The 18,702-nt window shown below is 50.2% G+C and overlaps 6 protein-coding genes across 6 annotated transcripts; 3 read left to right on the forward strand and 3 right to left on the reverse strand.

Annotated features, from left to right (window-relative positions):
• Positions 1-255: 255 nt before the first annotated feature.
• Positions 256-1,963, reverse strand: N7503_011809 (uncharacterized protein; the record flags this gene model as incomplete). The annotated part of the gene is made up of 2 exons (XM_057071355.1): positions 256-281; positions 328-1,963. The coding sequence occupies 2 exons, from the start codon at positions 1,961-1,963 to the stop codon at positions 256-258; spliced, it is 1,662 nt and encodes a 553-aa protein (XP_056917966.1).
• Positions 1,964-2,494: 531 nt separating this feature from the next.
• N7503_011810 (Pyridoxal phosphate-dependent transferase major region subdomain 1) lies at positions 2,495-3,874 on the forward strand (the record flags this gene model as incomplete). The annotated part of the gene is made up of 2 exons (XM_057071356.1): positions 2,495-2,585; positions 2,637-3,874. 2 exons carry the CDS (start codon positions 2,495-2,497, stop codon positions 3,872-3,874), a joined length of 1,329 nt encoding a protein of 442 aa, XP_056917967.1.
• A 576-nt stretch (positions 3,875-4,450) lies between these two features.
• Positions 4,451-6,883, reverse strand: N7503_011811 (Kelch motif domain protein; the record flags this gene model as incomplete). Its single annotated transcript, XM_057071357.1, has 3 exons — positions 6,489-6,883; positions 6,339-6,425; positions 4,451-6,279 (listed from the first exon to the last, which is right to left on the reverse strand). Exons 1-3 carry the CDS (start codon positions 6,805-6,807, stop codon positions 4,451-4,453), a joined length of 2,235 nt encoding a protein of 744 aa, XP_056917968.1. The 5' UTR covers positions 6,808-6,883.
• A 382-nt stretch (positions 6,884-7,265) lies between these two features.
• Positions 7,266-9,227, forward strand: N7503_011812 (WD40 repeat domain-containing protein; the record flags this gene model as incomplete). Its single annotated transcript, XM_057071358.1, has 1 exon — positions 7,266-9,227. The coding sequence occupies one exon, from the start codon at positions 7,266-7,268 to the stop codon at positions 9,225-9,227; it is 1,962 nt and encodes a 653-aa protein (XP_056917969.1).
• Positions 9,228-9,882: 655 nt separating this feature from the next.
• N7503_011813 (transcription initiation factor IIA large subunit) lies at positions 9,883-11,493 on the forward strand (the record flags this gene model as incomplete). The annotated part of the gene is made up of 4 exons (XM_057071359.1): positions 9,883-9,900; positions 10,044-10,145; positions 10,432-11,399; positions 11,454-11,493. 4 exons carry the CDS (start codon positions 9,883-9,885, stop codon positions 11,491-11,493), a joined length of 1,128 nt encoding a protein of 375 aa, XP_056917970.1.
• A 1,285-nt stretch (positions 11,494-12,778) lies between these two features.
• Positions 12,779-14,669, reverse strand: N7503_011814 (zinc-coordinating transcription factor SFP1; the record flags this gene model as incomplete). Its single annotated transcript, XM_057071360.1, has 3 exons — positions 12,779-13,090; positions 13,154-14,216; positions 14,326-14,669. The coding sequence occupies 3 exons, from the start codon at positions 14,667-14,669 to the stop codon at positions 12,779-12,781; spliced, it is 1,719 nt and encodes a 572-aa protein (XP_056917971.1).
• Between the last annotated feature and the right edge of the window lie 4,033 nt (positions 14,670-18,702).

Consider the following 18,702-nt stretch of genomic DNA (forward strand, 5'->3'; position numbering starts at 1 on the left):
TACCCGTCTCGGTAGTAGACTCCTACTATATCACTTACTTGCTAACTTTTCAATTGCTATTGATCAAATGGAATATGTTTCGTATATGCTTTATATCTATTATTCATATTGAACGTTGAATTAGTCTGCCTAAAGGGACTTCTTGCTGTCGAAAACCCATCGTTCTGTTGTTGTGAGATATTTTGTGATGGAGCGTGCGCGCAAAACGCTCCACAGTGGCCCATCTTGGGGGGAAAAAGGGATGTTCCACCCAATTTAAGCAATCCAGAACCAGATCCGTTCTATTGAAGTTAGTGCAGCTCAAAAAATCGATCGTCGGCGACATACCGAGAAAATTGCGTGGCTTGGGCTCTTCCCACGTTGATTCCAGCTCGTCAGCCTCCTCTTTACCAGACCACAGATCCATGTCTTCCACCTTCACAAATTTTGTCTTGTACAAAATCTTGTACCCGAGGAACAGGCCGGCGAAAATTGGAATATCGATGTAAGGAGGAATGAAGCTCTTCGCACTGAAATGACCGGGGAAAAAAGCATCGAATCCATTAAAAAATGCCACAGTTGACGAAAAGATTGCTGCAAAGTATGCGAGGTATGGTTGGAATGGTGCTTTGAAAGGAAGTGATGATCTCGGGATACCATGATGCTTTAGCCCTTGGTTGAAACGGATGTAAGTGATTGAGATGGACGTCCACACAATGAGCGTGCTGACAGAGCTCAGGTTGCTAATCCAGAAAAAGACATCTGCAGAGCTGGCTGAGACGTTAAGATAAACAAGGAGACTCAAGGCAGCCGTGACGCCTACGCAGGCATATGGAACGCCAAACTTTTCGTAGCGAAGGAATCGTGGTGCTTTCCCGTCGAGGGCTGTGGAGTATAGAATTCGAGTCGATGCGTAGAAGAAAGAATTCCCTGCAGACAACGCTGAAGTGAGGACGACTGCATTGATGATAGATGGCAGTACTTTGATCCCCCCGTTTTCAATTGCAATAACGAAAGGACTGGCTCCGACACCTGATGCTCCAGAGTCAATAGCATTTAGTAGCCGATGGTCCCGAGATGAGACGCATAGAGTAACCAGGAAAATACTGCCAACGTAGAATATGGCGATTCGCCAAAATACACGACGTACAGCCTTGGGAATGTTCCTTCTTGGGTTTTCGGTCTCTCCGGCCGCAACAACTACCATCTCGCTACCTCCATAGCTGAAGGTCGCCTGGATGAATACTTTCCAAAACGCCAAAAACCGTCCAAGTGATCCCGTCTCCAAGTACTCGTTCATAGGTCCAGGTTGCTGCCAATATCGGAATCCAATGCGATCATGTGTCGGTGTGCCACCCAGCGTGATGATAAACATGAGTAGCATCAAGCCTATGATGGTCGTGAGCTTGATAGATCCGAGGACGAATTCTAGCTCACCGTAGACGCGAACCGGCAGATAATTGACCACGAAAATGGCGACGAATAGAACCGTAATCCAGACGGCAGAAGATACAGCGTTGGGCCAGTAGTCAATCACCAGAGCTGCAGCGCTAATTTCGATCGGAACACCAATTGCAAATTGATACCAGTAGTTCCAGCCAAGTGTGAAGCCTAGGGCTTCGTCGACAAATCGGGCAGCATATACAGGAACGGCACCGGGTAGTGGAAGCCAAGTCGCCATTTCACCCATGCTGTTTATCACTGCGTATAGGTTGAATCCAGTAATGAAGTAGGCAAGCACGGCGGATAATGGCCCTGCCAACGAGATGACCTGACCAGTACCCACGAAGAGGCCCGTCCCAATAGCGCCTGATAGAGCAAGGAATTGAATATGTCGTGATTTGAGTCTTCGTTGCAAGGTTCCAACGTTCTTTGCTATCTCCTCTTTTTTCAAATCGAAGTGTGTGTCGGGCTGCGAATCGAGCCTTCTGGCATCACCCTCCTCTATATCATCTTTGTGGTCGGTTCCGACGGGAGGCTGCATGTTTTCGAGGGACAATAACTCACACTCTGAAAAGTGAGAACCTGCTTTGACTGGTCGAAACTTGGAATATGCCCATTAAGTATTGCACGGTAACATGGGGTTGAAAAGTACTACGTACCTTCTTGTATGGGCGCACGGACTCACCGGACCAGGACCCTTTAACTAATACGGGGAAAGCGTGGGGAAGCTTGCACACGATCCGTTGCCGATAGCCGGAGTTGTTGTCTCTAGTCCGGGCTCTTAGATTGCTCTGGTCGGCAAATCTCTGGTTCGGCCACTCAACGCTTCAAAATACTTATCTCACCTATTGATCGGCAAAGTCGCAAAATGTCCGAGGCCCACTGCAGGGTCCAAGCCCCCATTAAGTTCAACAAAGTTGTACCACATGGTCGTATTAAGATGTTCAGCAGCGAGATGCGGGGTGAGCAAACAAGGAAGGTGAATAAGGAACGAAAAAGCTGGGGATAAAATAACAATCTGTGCTCGTCATATTAATTCTTCTACTTCCGCCTCACGTTCCAATTGCCCATCATGCGGTCCCAATCATGGTCGCCAACACCTTTTGGCCATGAGATGCGACAGTATTTTTCCTTCGCGCCAGGATATAGGAACATGAACCATGGTGTGTTGAGTCTTATTATAGTCTCTGCGTGCCCTTATTGACGATTCCTAGGCTCTTTCGGAGCATCGCCTCGTGCCATCCGCGATAAAGCAGATGAATTGAGAGACGAATGCGAGGCAAATCCATGTCCTTTCATCAAATACCGATTTCCACAACTCCTCGACGAGTCCCGGGCTGCTATAGGCAAATTTCTGTCTGTTCCTGAGTCCACAATCGTCCTCGTTCCCAATGCCACAACGGGCGTTAACACAGTACTGAACAATATCACATGGAACGAAGATGGCAAAGACGAAATTCTTCAATTGGATGTGATATACGGCGCATGTGCAAAAATGGCCAGTTATATCTGTGAATCCCATCAGGATAAGGTTCACACCCGCGAAGTTGGCTTCACATACCCTCTTGAGCCCTCCGAAATGGTTGCAATTTTTCAAAAGGCGATTTCAGCCTCCAGAGCTGAGGGGTATCGCCCCCGGGTTGCAATTTTTGATACCATTTCATCCAATCCCGGACTTCGACTTCCATTCGAGGCGTTGGCAGCTACTTGTCGCTCGGAGGGCATACTGAGTTTGGTTGATGCTGCACATGGAATTGGTCAGATCGACCTCCACATTTCATCTTGGGATCCTGACTTTCTGGTCACCAATTGTCATAAGTGGCTGTTTACTCCACGCACATGTGCTGTTTTCTATGTCCCCGAGCGAAACCAGGGCATCATGCGGAGCACATTGCCTACGAGCCACGGCTTTGTTCCACGGCCCATTGCTAATGGGTCAAGCAATGAGCCCGGTTTTCCAGAAAAATCATACTTTGTCTCCAACTTTGAATTCACGGGTACTGCTGAAAATGCTGCGTTCTTGGTGGTTGGTGAAGCCATTAAATGGCGTCAGAAAGTATGTGGCGGAGAAAGCCAAATACGAGACTATTGCATCGGCCTGGCTCGAAGAGGTGGACAGAGGGTGGCGGATATCCTAGGGACCAAAATCCTGGATAACACTAGTCACAGCTTCACTGACTGCTGTATGGTCAATATTCTGCTTCCTCTGCAGCAACCCACAACTGGTAGTGGGTCCCTGGTTAAAGGCAAGGCTGGTGTTGAGACTATCACAGAGTGGATGCAACAGGCTATGATCAAGAATTGGAAGACATTTATGCCTGTCTTTCCTTTCAAGGGAAACTGGTGGGTCCGGCTTAGCGGGCAGATATATCTTGAAGAAAATGATTTTGAATGGGCTGGTTGGACGCTGAAGACACTCTGCGAGGAGATTCAAAAAGAGAAATTTGTATAGGGAAACCAATTTTGGAGAGCTGGTTTGAATTGTGGATCAGAAGATATCAATATAATATATAGAATGGCGAAGATGTCAACATCCATATGGCCTCCCACAGGATCGTAAAGTCGGCCCAATGAACGGACTCGCCATGAAAGTTGTATGGAGCGAACATTCACAGGTAGTTCAAGTCACGATAAGGCTTTTAAAGGTTAGGGGTCGGGCGCTCGGGCAGGGTATCTTGCTCCGGGGCTTCAAATATTCAAACGTAAGCACATTTCAAAGGATGTCCCCATTCCATCTCCACTTCCGAAGAGACACTTTGAAATACCTGATTTGAAATTACTTTGAATTTTTTTTATTGAATCGATACAGGCTTTGAGGTGGACCCTGTGGAGTAAGTACCACCTGATTATGGTATATCACCAGAGGGACAGCACTGATACGGATAACCGGTGCCCACTCTAGGTACAAATGTTCAAAATGCGTAGAAATCTTACAAGAAGATCACACGGAAATATGAAACGCAATCGTAAGCACATTCCTTCTCCCAATCCAACCGCAAACTCCAAAATAGATGCACGTTCAGTTCATTCATGAAATTTCCATTCCTTCGTCATCTCCATCAGCCTCGGACATCTCGTCTGCCACAGACCCTAACCTCAGGCGAGACCCTTTCCCGTCACCAGAGGTGTCATCCCCAAGGGAAGTGACCATTTCCAGTTCTGGGCCTGCGATAATGCGGCCTTCGGTGTCCACTACCTCGCAGAGTTCGATCAAGCTCTGGTGGCTTAAGGACTTGAAGCCATCTGTGCGCACTATGCGACCCCAGTGGGTGAGACAAAACTGGGCCGCCCGCCGCATCAGCCAGTGCTCATTTGTTCTTCCAGCTCGCTCCCAAACGATGGCAGCATTGTCCACATCGAGCTCACGACTAAGCCGGTTCACGCAAAGGAGACGAAGCTTAGGCATATCATAAAGGTTAGCCATGACCAGCATACCAGCCACGTCAACCACACTGGAGCTGAAATCGGGATGCCCGGAAATGCTATCCGTGTAAAGGTAATATAGAAACGCACGAACGACCGAGTATGGCTCGGGTATGTGCATGCGCTTTGTGTGGTACTCCGCCATTTGTGCGGCATATAGGCGCTTAAAGTGTGGCCACCGCAGTTGCAAAATAATCTTGTGTACGTGTATCGGTGCTGATGTGGATGGGTTGGGTTCTACGAAGGTTGGCTGGGACTGAGCTGGAGATCCAGCGGGCGTGTCGTGATAATCATCTGAGCTCATGAAGTCATCATCATCGCGGATAGCAGTGATGGTGAAATCAGCACCACTGCCTGATTCGGGAGACTGGTCGAAGACAGAGGCAATGTCTGCTCCCAGGCCCGAGACTGGAGAGTGGCCAGATCGGTCAGGCCAAGAGGAGTCTTGCTCAGGTGCCTCTGCAGACAGATCATTCCCCAGCAAGCCATACTTTTCCAGGTCAATGGAGAGTATTTCACTCATGTGGTTCTCGTCGCTAGCCCCGGGGGTATTCGCCAAGTCGAGGCTGCATCCTAAGAGCCAGGCCTTTGTGCCCGCTTCGTTGACAGTGCAATAGTGCCACCGATAGCCCGGTCGGAAAAGCTCATGGCCGTCGGCCAGTCGTTGCCAACGTAATGAATTGAGCTCCAGAGCTGCCAGATTACAGTCATGCGACCGGACAGTCTCAGACGGGGTGATCAAGTCAAGAAGAACCCCCGAGGCAAAGGATTGGAAGTGGGTGCCGGAGAACAACGCGGGGACATTGGGTCCAGAGTGAAATCGGAGACACGAGATAGCGCCTGGAGCAAGGGGCTTGCGTCGACCAAAGTTGCGCACCTGGACACTAGCTGAGTTTGCAGCATAGCTGCCAGAGCGGGGAGACATCTGCGTAGAGGGACTAGAAATAGAGTCTGGATAATGAGCTATCGGCAATCGTTCGTCCAGGGAGTCCACGGTACCTTGGGGTGTGGTGATTCCAGCCAGGGAGGGAGAGCCTTTGAGGTCGAGCCACCAGATATCAGTCGTCCGTTCCATGTTGGGGCCCAATCCTCCAAATATCCAAAGGCGGTTGCTCCAGACCCATGCCGTGTGGTCAAATCTAGCGGTGAAGCTCCATGTTCGAGACCAAGTCCAGGTTTGAAGGTCCAAGTAGGTGAGATCATCCAAGATAACGTTATTTTCTCCGGTCACGCCACCAACGATGAACAATTTATCGTCATGGATAACGGCAGCATGGCGTGCTCTGCCACGCGGAATTAAGCCACGAATTTCAGGTAGGGCCCAGGTGAAGGTTTGAAGATCGAGGATGACAACGTCGGAAAGATATTCGCGATGCTCGTTCTCACCGCCAAAGACAATCAATTTGTTGCCCTGGTAAAGAGTGGCGGTGTGTCCTGGGGAAAATATGTTAGAGAGACAAATCCAATGAGAAGGGGTTTGGGTGGTCAAGTACCCATGCGAACGCCCGGTATATCGCCATAGTTGTCGACCAGTTCCCAGCGGAGAGTGTTCAGGTCCAATCGGAGCACGTGATTGTACACTGGAGCAAGTAGGTTAGCATTGTGGTAAAATCGGGGAGATCTGCAACAGTTGGATGGCGGACCTTCATCGGTGTATTGATCGAATCCTCCGAAGGCGTAGATTTGATCGTTGCTGCAGTACGTCACTGAGGCGTTGACTAGACATGCGGGGACATGACCTTGGGCCTTTTTGACACTGGGGCGGTAGTCAGTTGCCGGACGTCCACCCGCGGGACTGGCCGGCAACAGGTATGCGTCCTGTTGCTGCATCGAAAGTACCGAGCGCGCACTTCTTGGGGTAGGCGGATTGGGGAATCTCGAAGATCCAGTCCAGGCTGATGGAAGTCGTGTGGGTGGGTCCAGGTGGAACGGAGGGAGGTGGGGAGTCGTAACTCCGGCCATCAGGCAGGAAAACGAGAAAGTTGAGTGTTAAGGGTCAACAAAGACAACTAAAATCGGCGATCGATATGCGCATCGTGGGAAAACCCAACCAGTGACGCCATTCGAGTACCACAATGAACCTCTTTAGTCCATCGAAGTTTCCCCGCCAAGGAACACGATGAAAAGCGATCGACGCCAAACGGGAAACCACCGGCATGTCATGTGCGGCTGCCGCTAGTCCCAGAACGGGCTAGCTCAGCCGTACCTGAGGTAACGGTTGCCCCGGCGAACATGGTCCATACTCAATGTAGAATTCTATTTATTCGGTTCTACTCTAATCCTCCTCCATTTCTTCCACACCTATCTCCTATTCCACACATCCTACATTACTGCATTGCTCATCTGCATTGAACTATCTGTTTGGTGGCTGGATCCATCCTCTTCTAACCCTTCCTAAATAGCTCATTTACATTGTCAGTATGGCGACTGCTTCGGTGACTACTCCGAAGAAGAGCCACCATGGTCTCTTTTCCTCCAAGACCGCAGGAGGTCGAATGCCCTTGACCCCTTCTCCTCACACTCGTCCTACTGCCGTCACTCCGCAGGGACAGGGCAACGAATCGCCATTCACTCCTGTTCGTGGTTCCGAAGCAAACCGCAGCCAGTCTAAATCAGTCTATGGTGGAAACCTGTCCTCGCTCTTCGCCAAATCCTCTACTGCCAAGTCCGCAACCACCAAGACTTCTACTGCCAAGTCTTCGACAGTCAAGTCTTCGACAGCCAAGTCAAGCTCTTCTGCCAAGTCTTCTACTACCGTCAAGTCATCTCGGTCGACCTATCGCGACTCTCCGAAGTCCAATATTGCACGACGAAAGTCACCAAAGCACCTAGAGCTTGGTGTTTCCGACTGGTCCCTGACTGGTACTGGCCCTTCGTCTGCCCAATCACCGGCCAAGGAGCGTTCTCGACGAGAAATTCCTACTCGGTCCCGCACTGGCAAGACTACTGTGCGGATTCCTCACAACACCGGTGATCGGTTCATTCCCAACCGAACCGCCAGCGAAGGCCTTGTTACTTCTGGTGCTGCGAAGCCTGACGAAAGCCAGCGTCCCAAGACAAGCAGTGGAGAGGCATCTGGATCGAACGTTCTTGCCTCGGCTGCTAGTGCTTTTGACATCAGCGGCCGCGCGGCGGAAGACGACTTGACCTCTGCTTTGGAAAACATGGGTCTTGAAGACAATGAATCAACCAGCTACACTCGGCCAGCACCCGACAAGGTTGCTTACGAGTCCTCCCTGGCTAACGCCTGCGATATCAATTTGAACACTCGTATTCTCGCCTTCAAGCCGCCTCCACCAGAGTCATCGAAGCCCATCGATCTCCGTGCTCAGTACAACCGCCCTTTGCGTCCTGCCAAGTCAAACGCTGCTCAGTTCCGTCGCCGTGTGCAAACTGCCCCAGAGCGAGTGCTGGATGCCCCAGGCCTTTTGGATGATTACTACCTGAACCTTCTGGACTGGAGCTCGGGCAATCAAGTTGCTATTGGTCTGGAGCGCAATGTCTACGTCTGGTCTGCCGAGTCAGGAACTGTCAACTGTCTTCTGGAGACTTCTCCTGACACTTATGTGAGCAGCGTCAAGTGGAGTGGCGATGGTGCTTATGTCGGTGTTGGCTTGGGCACTGGTGAGGTTCAGATCTGGGATGTTGAGGAGGGTAGCAAGCTGCGCAGCATGCACGGGCACGACACTCGCGTCGGAGTCATGGGCTGGTCCAAGCACACATTGTCCACCGGTGCCCGAAGTGGCCTTGTTTTCAACCACGATGTTCGCATCGCGGACCACAAAGTTGCCGAGCTTGTCTCCCACACTTCAGAGGTCTGCGGATTGGAGTGGCGTTCGGATGGTGCTCAACTTGCGACTGGTGGTAACGATAACCTTGTCAACATCTGGGACGCTCGTTCTCTCAGTGCTCCCAAGTTCACCAAGACCAACCACCGTGCTGCCGTTAAGGCACTGAGCTGGTGTCCCTGGCAACTCAACCTGCTGGCCACTGGTGGTGGTTCCTACGATCGTCACATTCACTTCTGGAACACCACAACCGGTGCCCGCACCAACAGCATCGATACCGGCTCCCAGGTCACCAGCCTTCGGTGGAGCAACCACTACCGCGAGATTGTTAGCTCCAGTGGTTTCCCTGATAACTCTCTCAGCATCTGGAGCTACCCAACTCTGGTGCGCAATGTGGAAATTCCTGCGCACGAAACCCGGGTTCTGCACAGCGCTCTGAGCCCTGATGGTCAGATGCTGGCTACTACAGCTGCAGACGAGAGCTTGAAGTTCTGGAAGGTCTTTGAACGCAAGGCTGGTAGCAGTGCTTCCGCATCTCGGGAAGGTAGCGTTGGCAGCAAGGCCCAACTTACCAAGGCTATGACCATCCGCTAATGTACCAGTTTGGATCTGGTTTTGGTTGCATTTCATGTTTTATACCCCCGGTTTCATGGTGATCTGTTGAGCATTGATGGGCTGGGATATTCATTTCTTTCGGTGTAATGGTGGTTCCTACAGAGCTTTATTGGGGAGTTTCTTGGGCGTTGTATCTAAATTGCCAAAGGCGCATTCTGGACAAATATCACTCTTCCTGCTACGATTTATAAACTTCCCGAAATATCTCATTTAATGATAGAACGTCTCGGTGAGGCTCATTCTTTGTGGTCAACTTTCGAGCGCCTCGGGATGACTAAGCACCGGGAACTGGAGGGATTTCGACCGCAGAAGCCCGACTTTCACCTTCAGTAACTCATCGCCAAATCTCCCCGTCTACCTCAAACCCCTTGTTTTGTTTAGTCTGGGTTTGCTCTCAGATTCGATTTCCTTCATTGATCTGCCAGGAGGATTACGGTCTGCCTCATTCTCACCTCGTTGTGTGATTCCTCGGAGCTGTGACCGATCACCGCTCCAACGGTCCCATCCGTTGCGACGACGGAAGCCTACTTGCTCTGTTCGAATCAACCAAGCTTTACTGTACCTCAGTATTCCTTCGCCTTCGGTTTAAACACCTCCGCCTTTCTTCCACATTCACCGCAAACGTCGCTCAAACATGTCGAACCAGCAAGTGGTAAGTCCTGTCACGAGGGCATCTCACCCCATACGGTCGCGAAGGCGAATCCATGGCCCCCCTTGCATGTTGGACATCATAGATCTTCTTGCTCGGAATATGCTGTTCAACGGCGATTCTGGCTAACATTAGCTGTGTCATAGGGCCCGGTGTTCGAGCGCGTCATCCAGGAAGTCTGCGACGCTTCTCAAGTCGACTTTGAGGAGAGCGGTGTGGATCAAAAGACGCTGCTAGACTTGCGTGAGGTGAGTGATAAAATGCAGAATCTTCCCCTGTTTGTTTGGATGACCTTTGGTTGTATTTGATGGCATATGGTGTCGTGGTTCTGGGGTGGCGGCCAAAAGCGGGGGTCCCGAAATGGTGCGGGAAGCGCTGCTTATGGGGGAACCCGGGCTTTTGAGGCTCTCTTTATATGTGGCCGCCTGTACCCGCTTAGACCGCCAAGCCAATCCCCGTCGTTGACCACCCGATCTATATATATACCTACCCTGCCAATGTACCATGCATACTAACACTTTTCTATAATAATAGACCTGGCAAGCCAAGCTCACTTCTCTCAGCGTCGCCCATTTCCCCTGGGATCCTACACCACAGCCTACCCCGCAAGCTCCTGTCCTGCCGCCTCAAGCTACTGTTCCATCAAACGCACCGCGTCCTCCCCAGCCACAACATGTTGCCCCTCCTGTCTCTATGCAGCAATCTGTTCCTCCTCCAGTTTCTGCTCCTCATCCGGTTCATGCACAAGCCCCGGTCGCTCCCATGGGAGGGCCTCCTCGGATCAAGACAGAACCCGGATTCAATGGCCAGCCCGGTCTGCCTAACATGAACAATCCCATGCAAGTCCCTACTAATCCTCAGGCAGCTCGCGATCGCGCCATTAGTGCGATGCAGCAGAAATACGGTGCCAATGCGGCCAGCTCCGTTCATCAAATGCATCAAATGCAAGCTCAGGGCCCAGGCCAGCACACATACCAACAGTATGCCGCAAATGGACAGATGCCTCAGATCAAGCAGGAGCCTGGCTACCCGTCAATGGGCCCTAGTCAAACCGATGGTGGTGGTGATGACCCCATGGCGGACTGGAAAGCTGAGGTCGCACGTCGTCGAGAGGCTGCTGCGAACGGCCAAGGCGACCGCATGCTCCGTGAGCACCTTAAGTCACAGATGCTTGGATTAGAGGCCGGCGGTCTCCTCCGCCCTCTTAGTGAGCACGAGTCCCCGGCTGTGCTGGCACGACGCGCTGCTATCGAGACACGCCTCAACCCCACTCAGTCGACACCTGCTACTCCACGAATTCCCGGGCAGGTCGATGGAGAGGAGGCAGATGAAGACGCGATCAACTCAGACCTTGACGACCCTGAAGACCAGTTCGCAGAGGATGGAGATGATGATGAATCTGAAGGTCAGGTCATGCTTTGCACCTACGATAAGGTTCAGCGCGTCAAGAATAAGTGGAAGTGCACATTGAAGGACGGCATTCTGACCAGTGGAGGCAGGGAGTAAGTCTATCCTTTCTTCCAATGTTATTTGTGGCTATTACTAACGTTTACCAGATACGTTTTCCACAAAGGCCAAGGCGAGTTTGAGTGGTAAACTTGTCTTACCAATTTTCCTCTTAACTGCCTTTCCTGCTCCGTCTGTAATACATCTTCTTGTTTTGTGCTTCATCTGCACCCATGAAAATCAGTGATCAGTGCTTTCGTTCCTCATGCTCTTGAAACGGTTGGTGCAAGCGAAATTCTTTTCCCCTTTACGATTTATTTCCCCCCTTTTCCTCCTTTCCGGTTCATGCTCAAGGCCAATCAAAGAGCTGTACTTGACGCGTCATTTTATCACTATTATCTTCACATATGAGTCTTTTATGCTCATGGCGCCTACACCAAGGATGGGTTCTTGCTTTACATGGGTTCCACCAATCATGCCTCCTGCTTATGTACTAGAATGAAATGGCAAAGCCCATCCAGATAACCAAATACGAAACCAATTTGATGATTCAAGTTTATATCTATACCGAGGGGCCCACGGACCAATGTCCTTGATTAAGCTTATCTTACCAGATACGAGATAAGGATGGATGAAGTAGAGAAGATGATAAGAAATAGAGCGAAGACGATAGAGACAAGAAGCTCAAGTGTATCAAAACGGAAATCAAATCAAACCAAAACCATATCTACACGTTCTGACGCCGGAGAACCGCACTTTTGTTTGTAATTTCCAAGTCCAGTTCCAGTCCCGCAGGAAGAAAGAGAACATCAAGTACAGGGTGGGAGCCATGCTCACGCACCCTTGCAAAACAGTAAAAGAAAAAAGAAAATTCCCCACGCACCCCAGCCCGAGCTCCGATGGAATCATATCCTGTGGGTATATTTCTATACCCGGGTATAGTCAAGACGGAGCTCGTATGGTCACAAAGGAGGGGAAATTGTCGGCCGATAAGAAAGCCATAAAACCACCGTGCAGAACGCAGCAAACATGCATAAACGCACGAATCGCAACCCTTGTTAACTTTCCTTTCCTTTCACATAAAATCCCAGTATGTCGATGCCGTAACGAAAATAAACAGAATGCTCTTCTAGGCAGATCTTGCTGAGTTGATCGCTCAGAGGATGGGGGCTCTATCACCAGGCCCGGAATAGTACGGGAATGGCGAGGGATATCGAGCAGAAAGACAGAAAATGTCATTAAGACATTGTATCAAATGGCAGAGGAAAGCAGAAAAACATAGACTTCCCAAAGAAACAGGTGCAAAACCCAAACACAAACAATCAAACTCCTAAGTCACCGGACCAGTCATGACATCATGTGTGGGAGGTTAGATAGCCGTCGAGATCATTGTCAAATGGCAAATAGCACGGAGGATATTATTTAAGCAAAAAAATCACAGGAGGCCTTCTTCGCCGATACCGGGGAGGCCAGCTCCAGCAACGTTGATGTTCTGTCCCTGCATGACACCGCCGCCCAAAGCCAAATTGCGACCTGCAAGCTGGAAATCTGGATTACAGGGCGGGGAGTGCGATTTGTGGTATTTCAGGCCGTTAAGGTTCTTGTATCGCTTGCCGCACACTTCACAGCGATATGGCTTCTCCTTCTCCATTCCAAGGGTGCCAGGATAAGGTGCTGATGTTTCGGGGTTCACTATCGAGAATGTTCCGTCTGCGTTGTCATGGAGTTGTTGATTGTTGTGGCCGTGCTGTTTGGAGAAACACTATTGTTAGACTCGAATAATGAATGCACTGAGATGTTCAGAACTTACAGCTTTATGGTATTTCAACCCATTCTGGTTCTTATATGCCTTCTCACAACCGATGACAGGGCATCGGAATGGCTTCGGCTCTTCGTTGGGAAGAATCGAAGTGGTATCCGGGACCCCAGCGAGAAGCTGCTGCTCACGAATCCGTCGAGCAATATCGCTATTAGGACCGTACTGAGCTCCACTGAGTTTGAAATGGGCGTTTGTTGGGCCTCCCATGCCCCCTGTAGGACTAAACAGACGCTTGGCTGGCTCATCGATGCATAGATCGACCATATCGTTATTGCCACCCGAGAAGTGTCCAAACTGACCCTGGTTCTGGCCCATGGCGTTATGCTGCATAGTAAGATCGCCGAACCCGCCTACCACACTCTCATCGATTTCGGCTGGTGTTCCAGGTGCTGACGAATCCGGGGTATTTCGGAACTGGGAGGTTTGGAGTGGGTTGGCCATTAAAGTGGGAGTATTAACAGATGAAACGGTGGGATTGTTCTGCAGGGAGAGAGGACGTCCAGATCCGATCGGAGTACCGGGTTGAGAGGGTGTGTTGAAGCCCTGGTGGCTTGGAAGCATGCCCAGGTTTAATTGCGAGCTCTGGTTGGAGCTTCCAAAGCCTTGACCCCCTTCGCGTAACTGCGGGGAGAACAGCTGGGAAGTGGTATCGTCGTCATCTACCATAGGCTCGTCCAACTCCATATCATCGATTGTGTCTAGATCCACGTGGTGGGATGTGGTGGTGGTCTGGCCCAATTTCCGCTGCATATCTAAAGTGCGATCGGGCTGCAGGCCGCGCCCTTGGTTGCCATGCTGCTGGCTCTGTTGCTGTGCGATCGCGGCCGCGGCCATGGCCGCTCGATTGTCACCCTGACTCGGGCGATGTCCTTGGTTGGGCGACTTGGTGGCGTGAGCTTCTTCGTAGTGCTGTAATAGGTCATGGAGGGTCGGTAACGTCACACCGCAGCACGAGAAGTCCCGCATGAAGTTGGCCTCCAGCTTCGGGAGATATGATGAAGAATGGAAAGAAGGCGACTGGAAAGTGAAGGGGGACGTGCCAGTCATAATGATGCTGTGTAGAAAAAAGATGGTCAGTTTTGACGCTGTGCGACAATGCCGCAGCGCACAGGATTTCTCTCCGCGCGCTGCGCGCCTCGATTGTAGAATTTCCCGCCACTCACTCATCACGAATCCAACTTCCGACTGAAATACCACCCCAGCTCATGCCGCCTACCAAACTACCAGCCAACGACTCCCGGCGCCCTTTGTCGCGGGCGGATCCTGACATGGAAATGGGCTTTGTCCCATTTCCCCATTGTGCATTTGCGGCGCCGATCGAATCCTTACGAGGCGGCGGAGCCTTGAACACCCCGAGGCCTCCGCTCTGGTGATGCGATATACTCCCGGTGCGTTCGCCAGTACCGGCTCTTTGCAGGGCCGATGTAAGATTGGAGGCCTGCTGCCCCGGCGGTGAGACCGAGGTCGACTGTCGCGTGGCGATGTCTATCGGAGCGGCGCCAGTCATGGTGAGGGGTCGATATGTAGGCGTTTAGGTTTTAAGATGGGCGGGCGAGGGAAAAAAGAAAAGAAAACAACCACAGCTAATCGGGAGTGTTTTCAAATTGGTTTCGAAACTTTTTTTCCGGAAATCCTGGTCCCTGTCTGGTCTGCGCGAAGGGCACGCCAAACCCGAGGGGTTGGGAGATGTAACAGGGTATCAAGGGTTCCCGCGTTGAAGCGTGAATCGAAGGTACCCAACAGTTTTGAAGAAGTTGCAAGACGATGGTGAGAAACAGTCGTATGAATGCCCCTCGATGGGTGTGGACTTTTGGGTGGATGGCGGTTTTGGGCGGGTTCGAGGGGAGTCCACCCTCGGATGAAGTCCCGCTCTTGTATTGGGCCCGGAACGCTGAGCCTTGTAGTGGCGATGAATTCGCCGGAGAAATTTGAATAGTGAAGAACGACTATAGGGGGATAGCAGACTCCTTTAAACGCACTTCTAGATAACCCAGGACCAAGAGGAGAGAAGATTAATGGGGACTGAGTAGTATGATCGGAAGTGCCCTTCTACTATGACTGGTGGCCCCGCTTTGGGTCTAGCGCGGTTATTGTATTACACGGCACGTGATGGTCCCATGCAACCGGCATTTGCCATTGTTACCATACGAATTCCCCAAAGTTCCGATCTTCCCAAGACTCAGAGTCTAACAGGCTGAAAAGATCGGATCTGTACTCCCTTAATTGTCCGGTTTGATCAGTAGAGTTCACGGGTATGAATGTCCGCTCTGGGGAAAGAACGGGCATCAATGACGGGGTCGGATCGCCGATCGCTACCATGATGACACGACACACCGCTTGCAGGGACGTCATGATCTTTACCATCGAAGCTGAAACACGGACTGTGACTAGCGTGTTATGACTAACGAATCTTGCCCGATTGATCTATACAGGTTTAGCAGCATTAATCATTATTAAGTCAGTCTGATTTTTAGGTCCATACAAGTCAGAGCTATTGTTACAACCCCTTAACCCTGAGGGAGCTGAGAGCAAAGCTATGGGTCTGAGGATATTCATGTACTGTAAACTCGTTGCCGAAAGGTGGAGCCTGCTACCAGTAATTTTGCTATACTGAGACAGCCGCCTATACGCACCTACAGCCCTACCTCCCATGGTTCAGACCTGAAGATGCGGACTTCCACCTTTATTCTATACCGAGGATTTTTCCGTAAGTCTTGTAGATCAGCTGGGAATGCAGACTCAGATCGAGTAGATCTGGGGTCATGCAAGGGGCAAAGGAGATAAAACGGGGTGGCAAACTCTCGGGATCCGCTGGAAGGACTTCGGGCAGTATTGTGCACCGGGATTTCTCCGGAACACTATATCGACATTATTCCAGGAGTATGCTTGCTTCCTCTGAATGATTCCTTATCTTCCCCTCGTTATTGATCGGCATAATGCTATATTATGGTTTACTTAGTGCAAATAGTCCTTGGATAAAACTATCGGTAACGGAGCCCAAAGTTTCAGTCGGGAGACAACGGGTCTTGGCTTTGGCGCTAGAAACGCGGCAGAAGCATTCGGTCAATCTTCGATCAATTAGCGTCGTCTGGATTCATTACGCCCTACTTTTAGTGTGTCTTAGTGAAGTTACCAACGAATACATGCACACTCTGCCCCGCTTTCTACTGTAATTTGGACCCTCGGGCGGTCCGGCTGTCGTCTCAGATCATCTCGCAAATGCGCCCGCGTACTCCGTTGATCTGTTGATCGTTGGATTGCGTGCACCTTCCCCTTACCCGCCACAAATTAGCATTGCACTTGCCCCCTCTCGCGCTCTAGAAAGTAACTGTGCCGCGCGGATTCTCCACGGGGACGAGTCGGTCTTGACTCAATTAGGCATGTGGGCTATTCCCAATGGGCCGACTCGCTTGTGAATGCCCTGTTAATGCGATCGGTACTGTTTTCCGACCAATCTGTCCCTTCTTGGCGAAATCAACCATCGTCGCTACGCATTAGCCTGTCGATCAAAATCACGCCAACGGAACATGATTCATAGTTATTTCATAGTTATTTCTGGTGCGAATACGAGTCGAAACAAGATTTACGTGTTCCAAAAGTCTCCGGCAGACTTTCTTTGTTCCTGCAACTTGAAACAATCGTTTTGTCGCGACCTGTGTTCTTCACCGATTATAGTAGAATACCCCTGTCAGATGGCTTTCCTGGTGGGGCGACTTCCCCGGTGGCGTCAAGCTATTGAACGATTGAGCGTTGGAGAAGGCTATGTAGGTGTACCATTTGCATAGTCACATGAACTGTATGATCGGGCAGCAAACTATCAACATGGCGGTGTTGAGATGAAGGGAAGCTACAGTAGCGAGCAGACTTATCACGGACCAAGACAGAGGGTCCAAAGACAATTTTGGAGGAACCATGCGACCCAAAACTCAAATGGAGTAAAACATAATAGGAGCCAAGCCGCTACTATAGAATAGGCAGAACCCTACTAAGCTAGGGGAACTACCACGTGGAGAGGCTTATAGGTGCAAGCTGGAAAATGACTTGTTTGTGTCTTCTCTTCTCTCCTCTGTGTCTCTTGGGTGTGGCTTTGGCCAGACATACGAAAGTTACACGCCGCTCTTGAGTATTTTTATCGCTAGCAAAAACCGCTGTGTGATATGTTAGATTCCCAAGTCATAATACTGGGTACTCCTATATCATATATGCTGAGCAAATATCCATATGGCATCTAAAAGAAGCAAATTCCACAGAGGTTCAGATAAGTCAATATGTACATGGAGCACCTCGGCCGACCTAGGATAACCTTGAAACCTTATGGACGGGGCACTATACTTCGGAATAGCCTCTCACATAGCACCCAAATATAGAATCAAGCCACCACCTTTCCATTCCAGGGTTCCAAGGTTCATCCCATCATAGATTGAGTCTAGCAGACCTGAAAGTCTGATCGCCTCAAAAATAGATATCACCCCCTGAAAGCCGTAAGCTCCAACTCCGCAGTGAAGCTAACATTCATCAGCTCAAAATCATTTAGCCTGTGCGGTGTCTCATGATCGCAAAAACGCGAAGTCATTACATGTCTTTCCCCGCATCTAACCTTTTTCTCCAACGCGATGCCGAAGTCTCAAGCCACGGCTTCATCCCTTGCCGATTTCTCCCGATGATCAAACTTCCCCACTTGTAATGAGGTCAGTTGTGGGGAAACCATGTGCCCAGGCAAGCCTCAAGGATCTAGAACGGCGTCTATGAACGTATGGGGGTTTCTTATTGTCTAGGTGCATGATTGATGTGAGTTTGTTTTGACAGGCGGGTTTTCAGGATCCGCTTCCTGTCGTCAACTGGTCTATTTTGATAACGGTCTTTTATGGTGAATGCTCCCCTCTAGAAGCGATTGACTTTCATTTAATGTGTCAATGCTCTAAATGGGCTTCTCTAATTATCGTCATTTAAAAAGTTCAGAATTTGGTAAGGAATCCTGTGTTGCGACGTGCGCATATATATTCGTTATCATGGAAGCATATAAGTTGTCTCACCGACTAGAAATTATTTATTTCAAGCCACTGAAAGCTATTTAGCCTTCAATTATCCATCTCAAGTCTTTTATGGGATTTAAACTAGAGGACAGGCACGTTGGAAATAAATTTCAAGAGTGAATCTAAGTTCAATTCTTGGATTATGTCCAGCAACCTAGGGGTTCATGTGCATCCCCCGGGCGGGAGCTTCACAAAATAATTCGTCCCGGTTCCCGGTCGATTACGCCTGAAACCAACATGTGTGCATCTATGATACAATCCTCTATGTTCAACAAACAAAAAGGTCAAGTAATCAATAGGGAGGGTGAGCTACGGCAATACCCATCTATGGTGGGTAGAACGCGAGAGATACAAAGTATCCAGGTGAGTTGCCAAGTAAGTTGCGGATTGTTCGACTGCCTAATAATACCCCAATCCAGAGAGATCGAGACTTCTAGAATTTGAAAGGCTTCAGTAGTATACACGAACTACCTAAGGGATTCGTTCGAGCTTCCTCACATCACAAGG

Source organism: Penicillium pulvis (assembly GCF_028828015.1).
Source record: "Penicillium pulvis strain IBT 33274 chromosome Unknown scaffold_8_segment0_segment0, whole genome shotgun sequence".
NCBI classification, from domain to species: Eukaryota; Fungi; Ascomycota; class Eurotiomycetes; order Eurotiales; family Aspergillaceae; genus Penicillium; species Penicillium pulvis.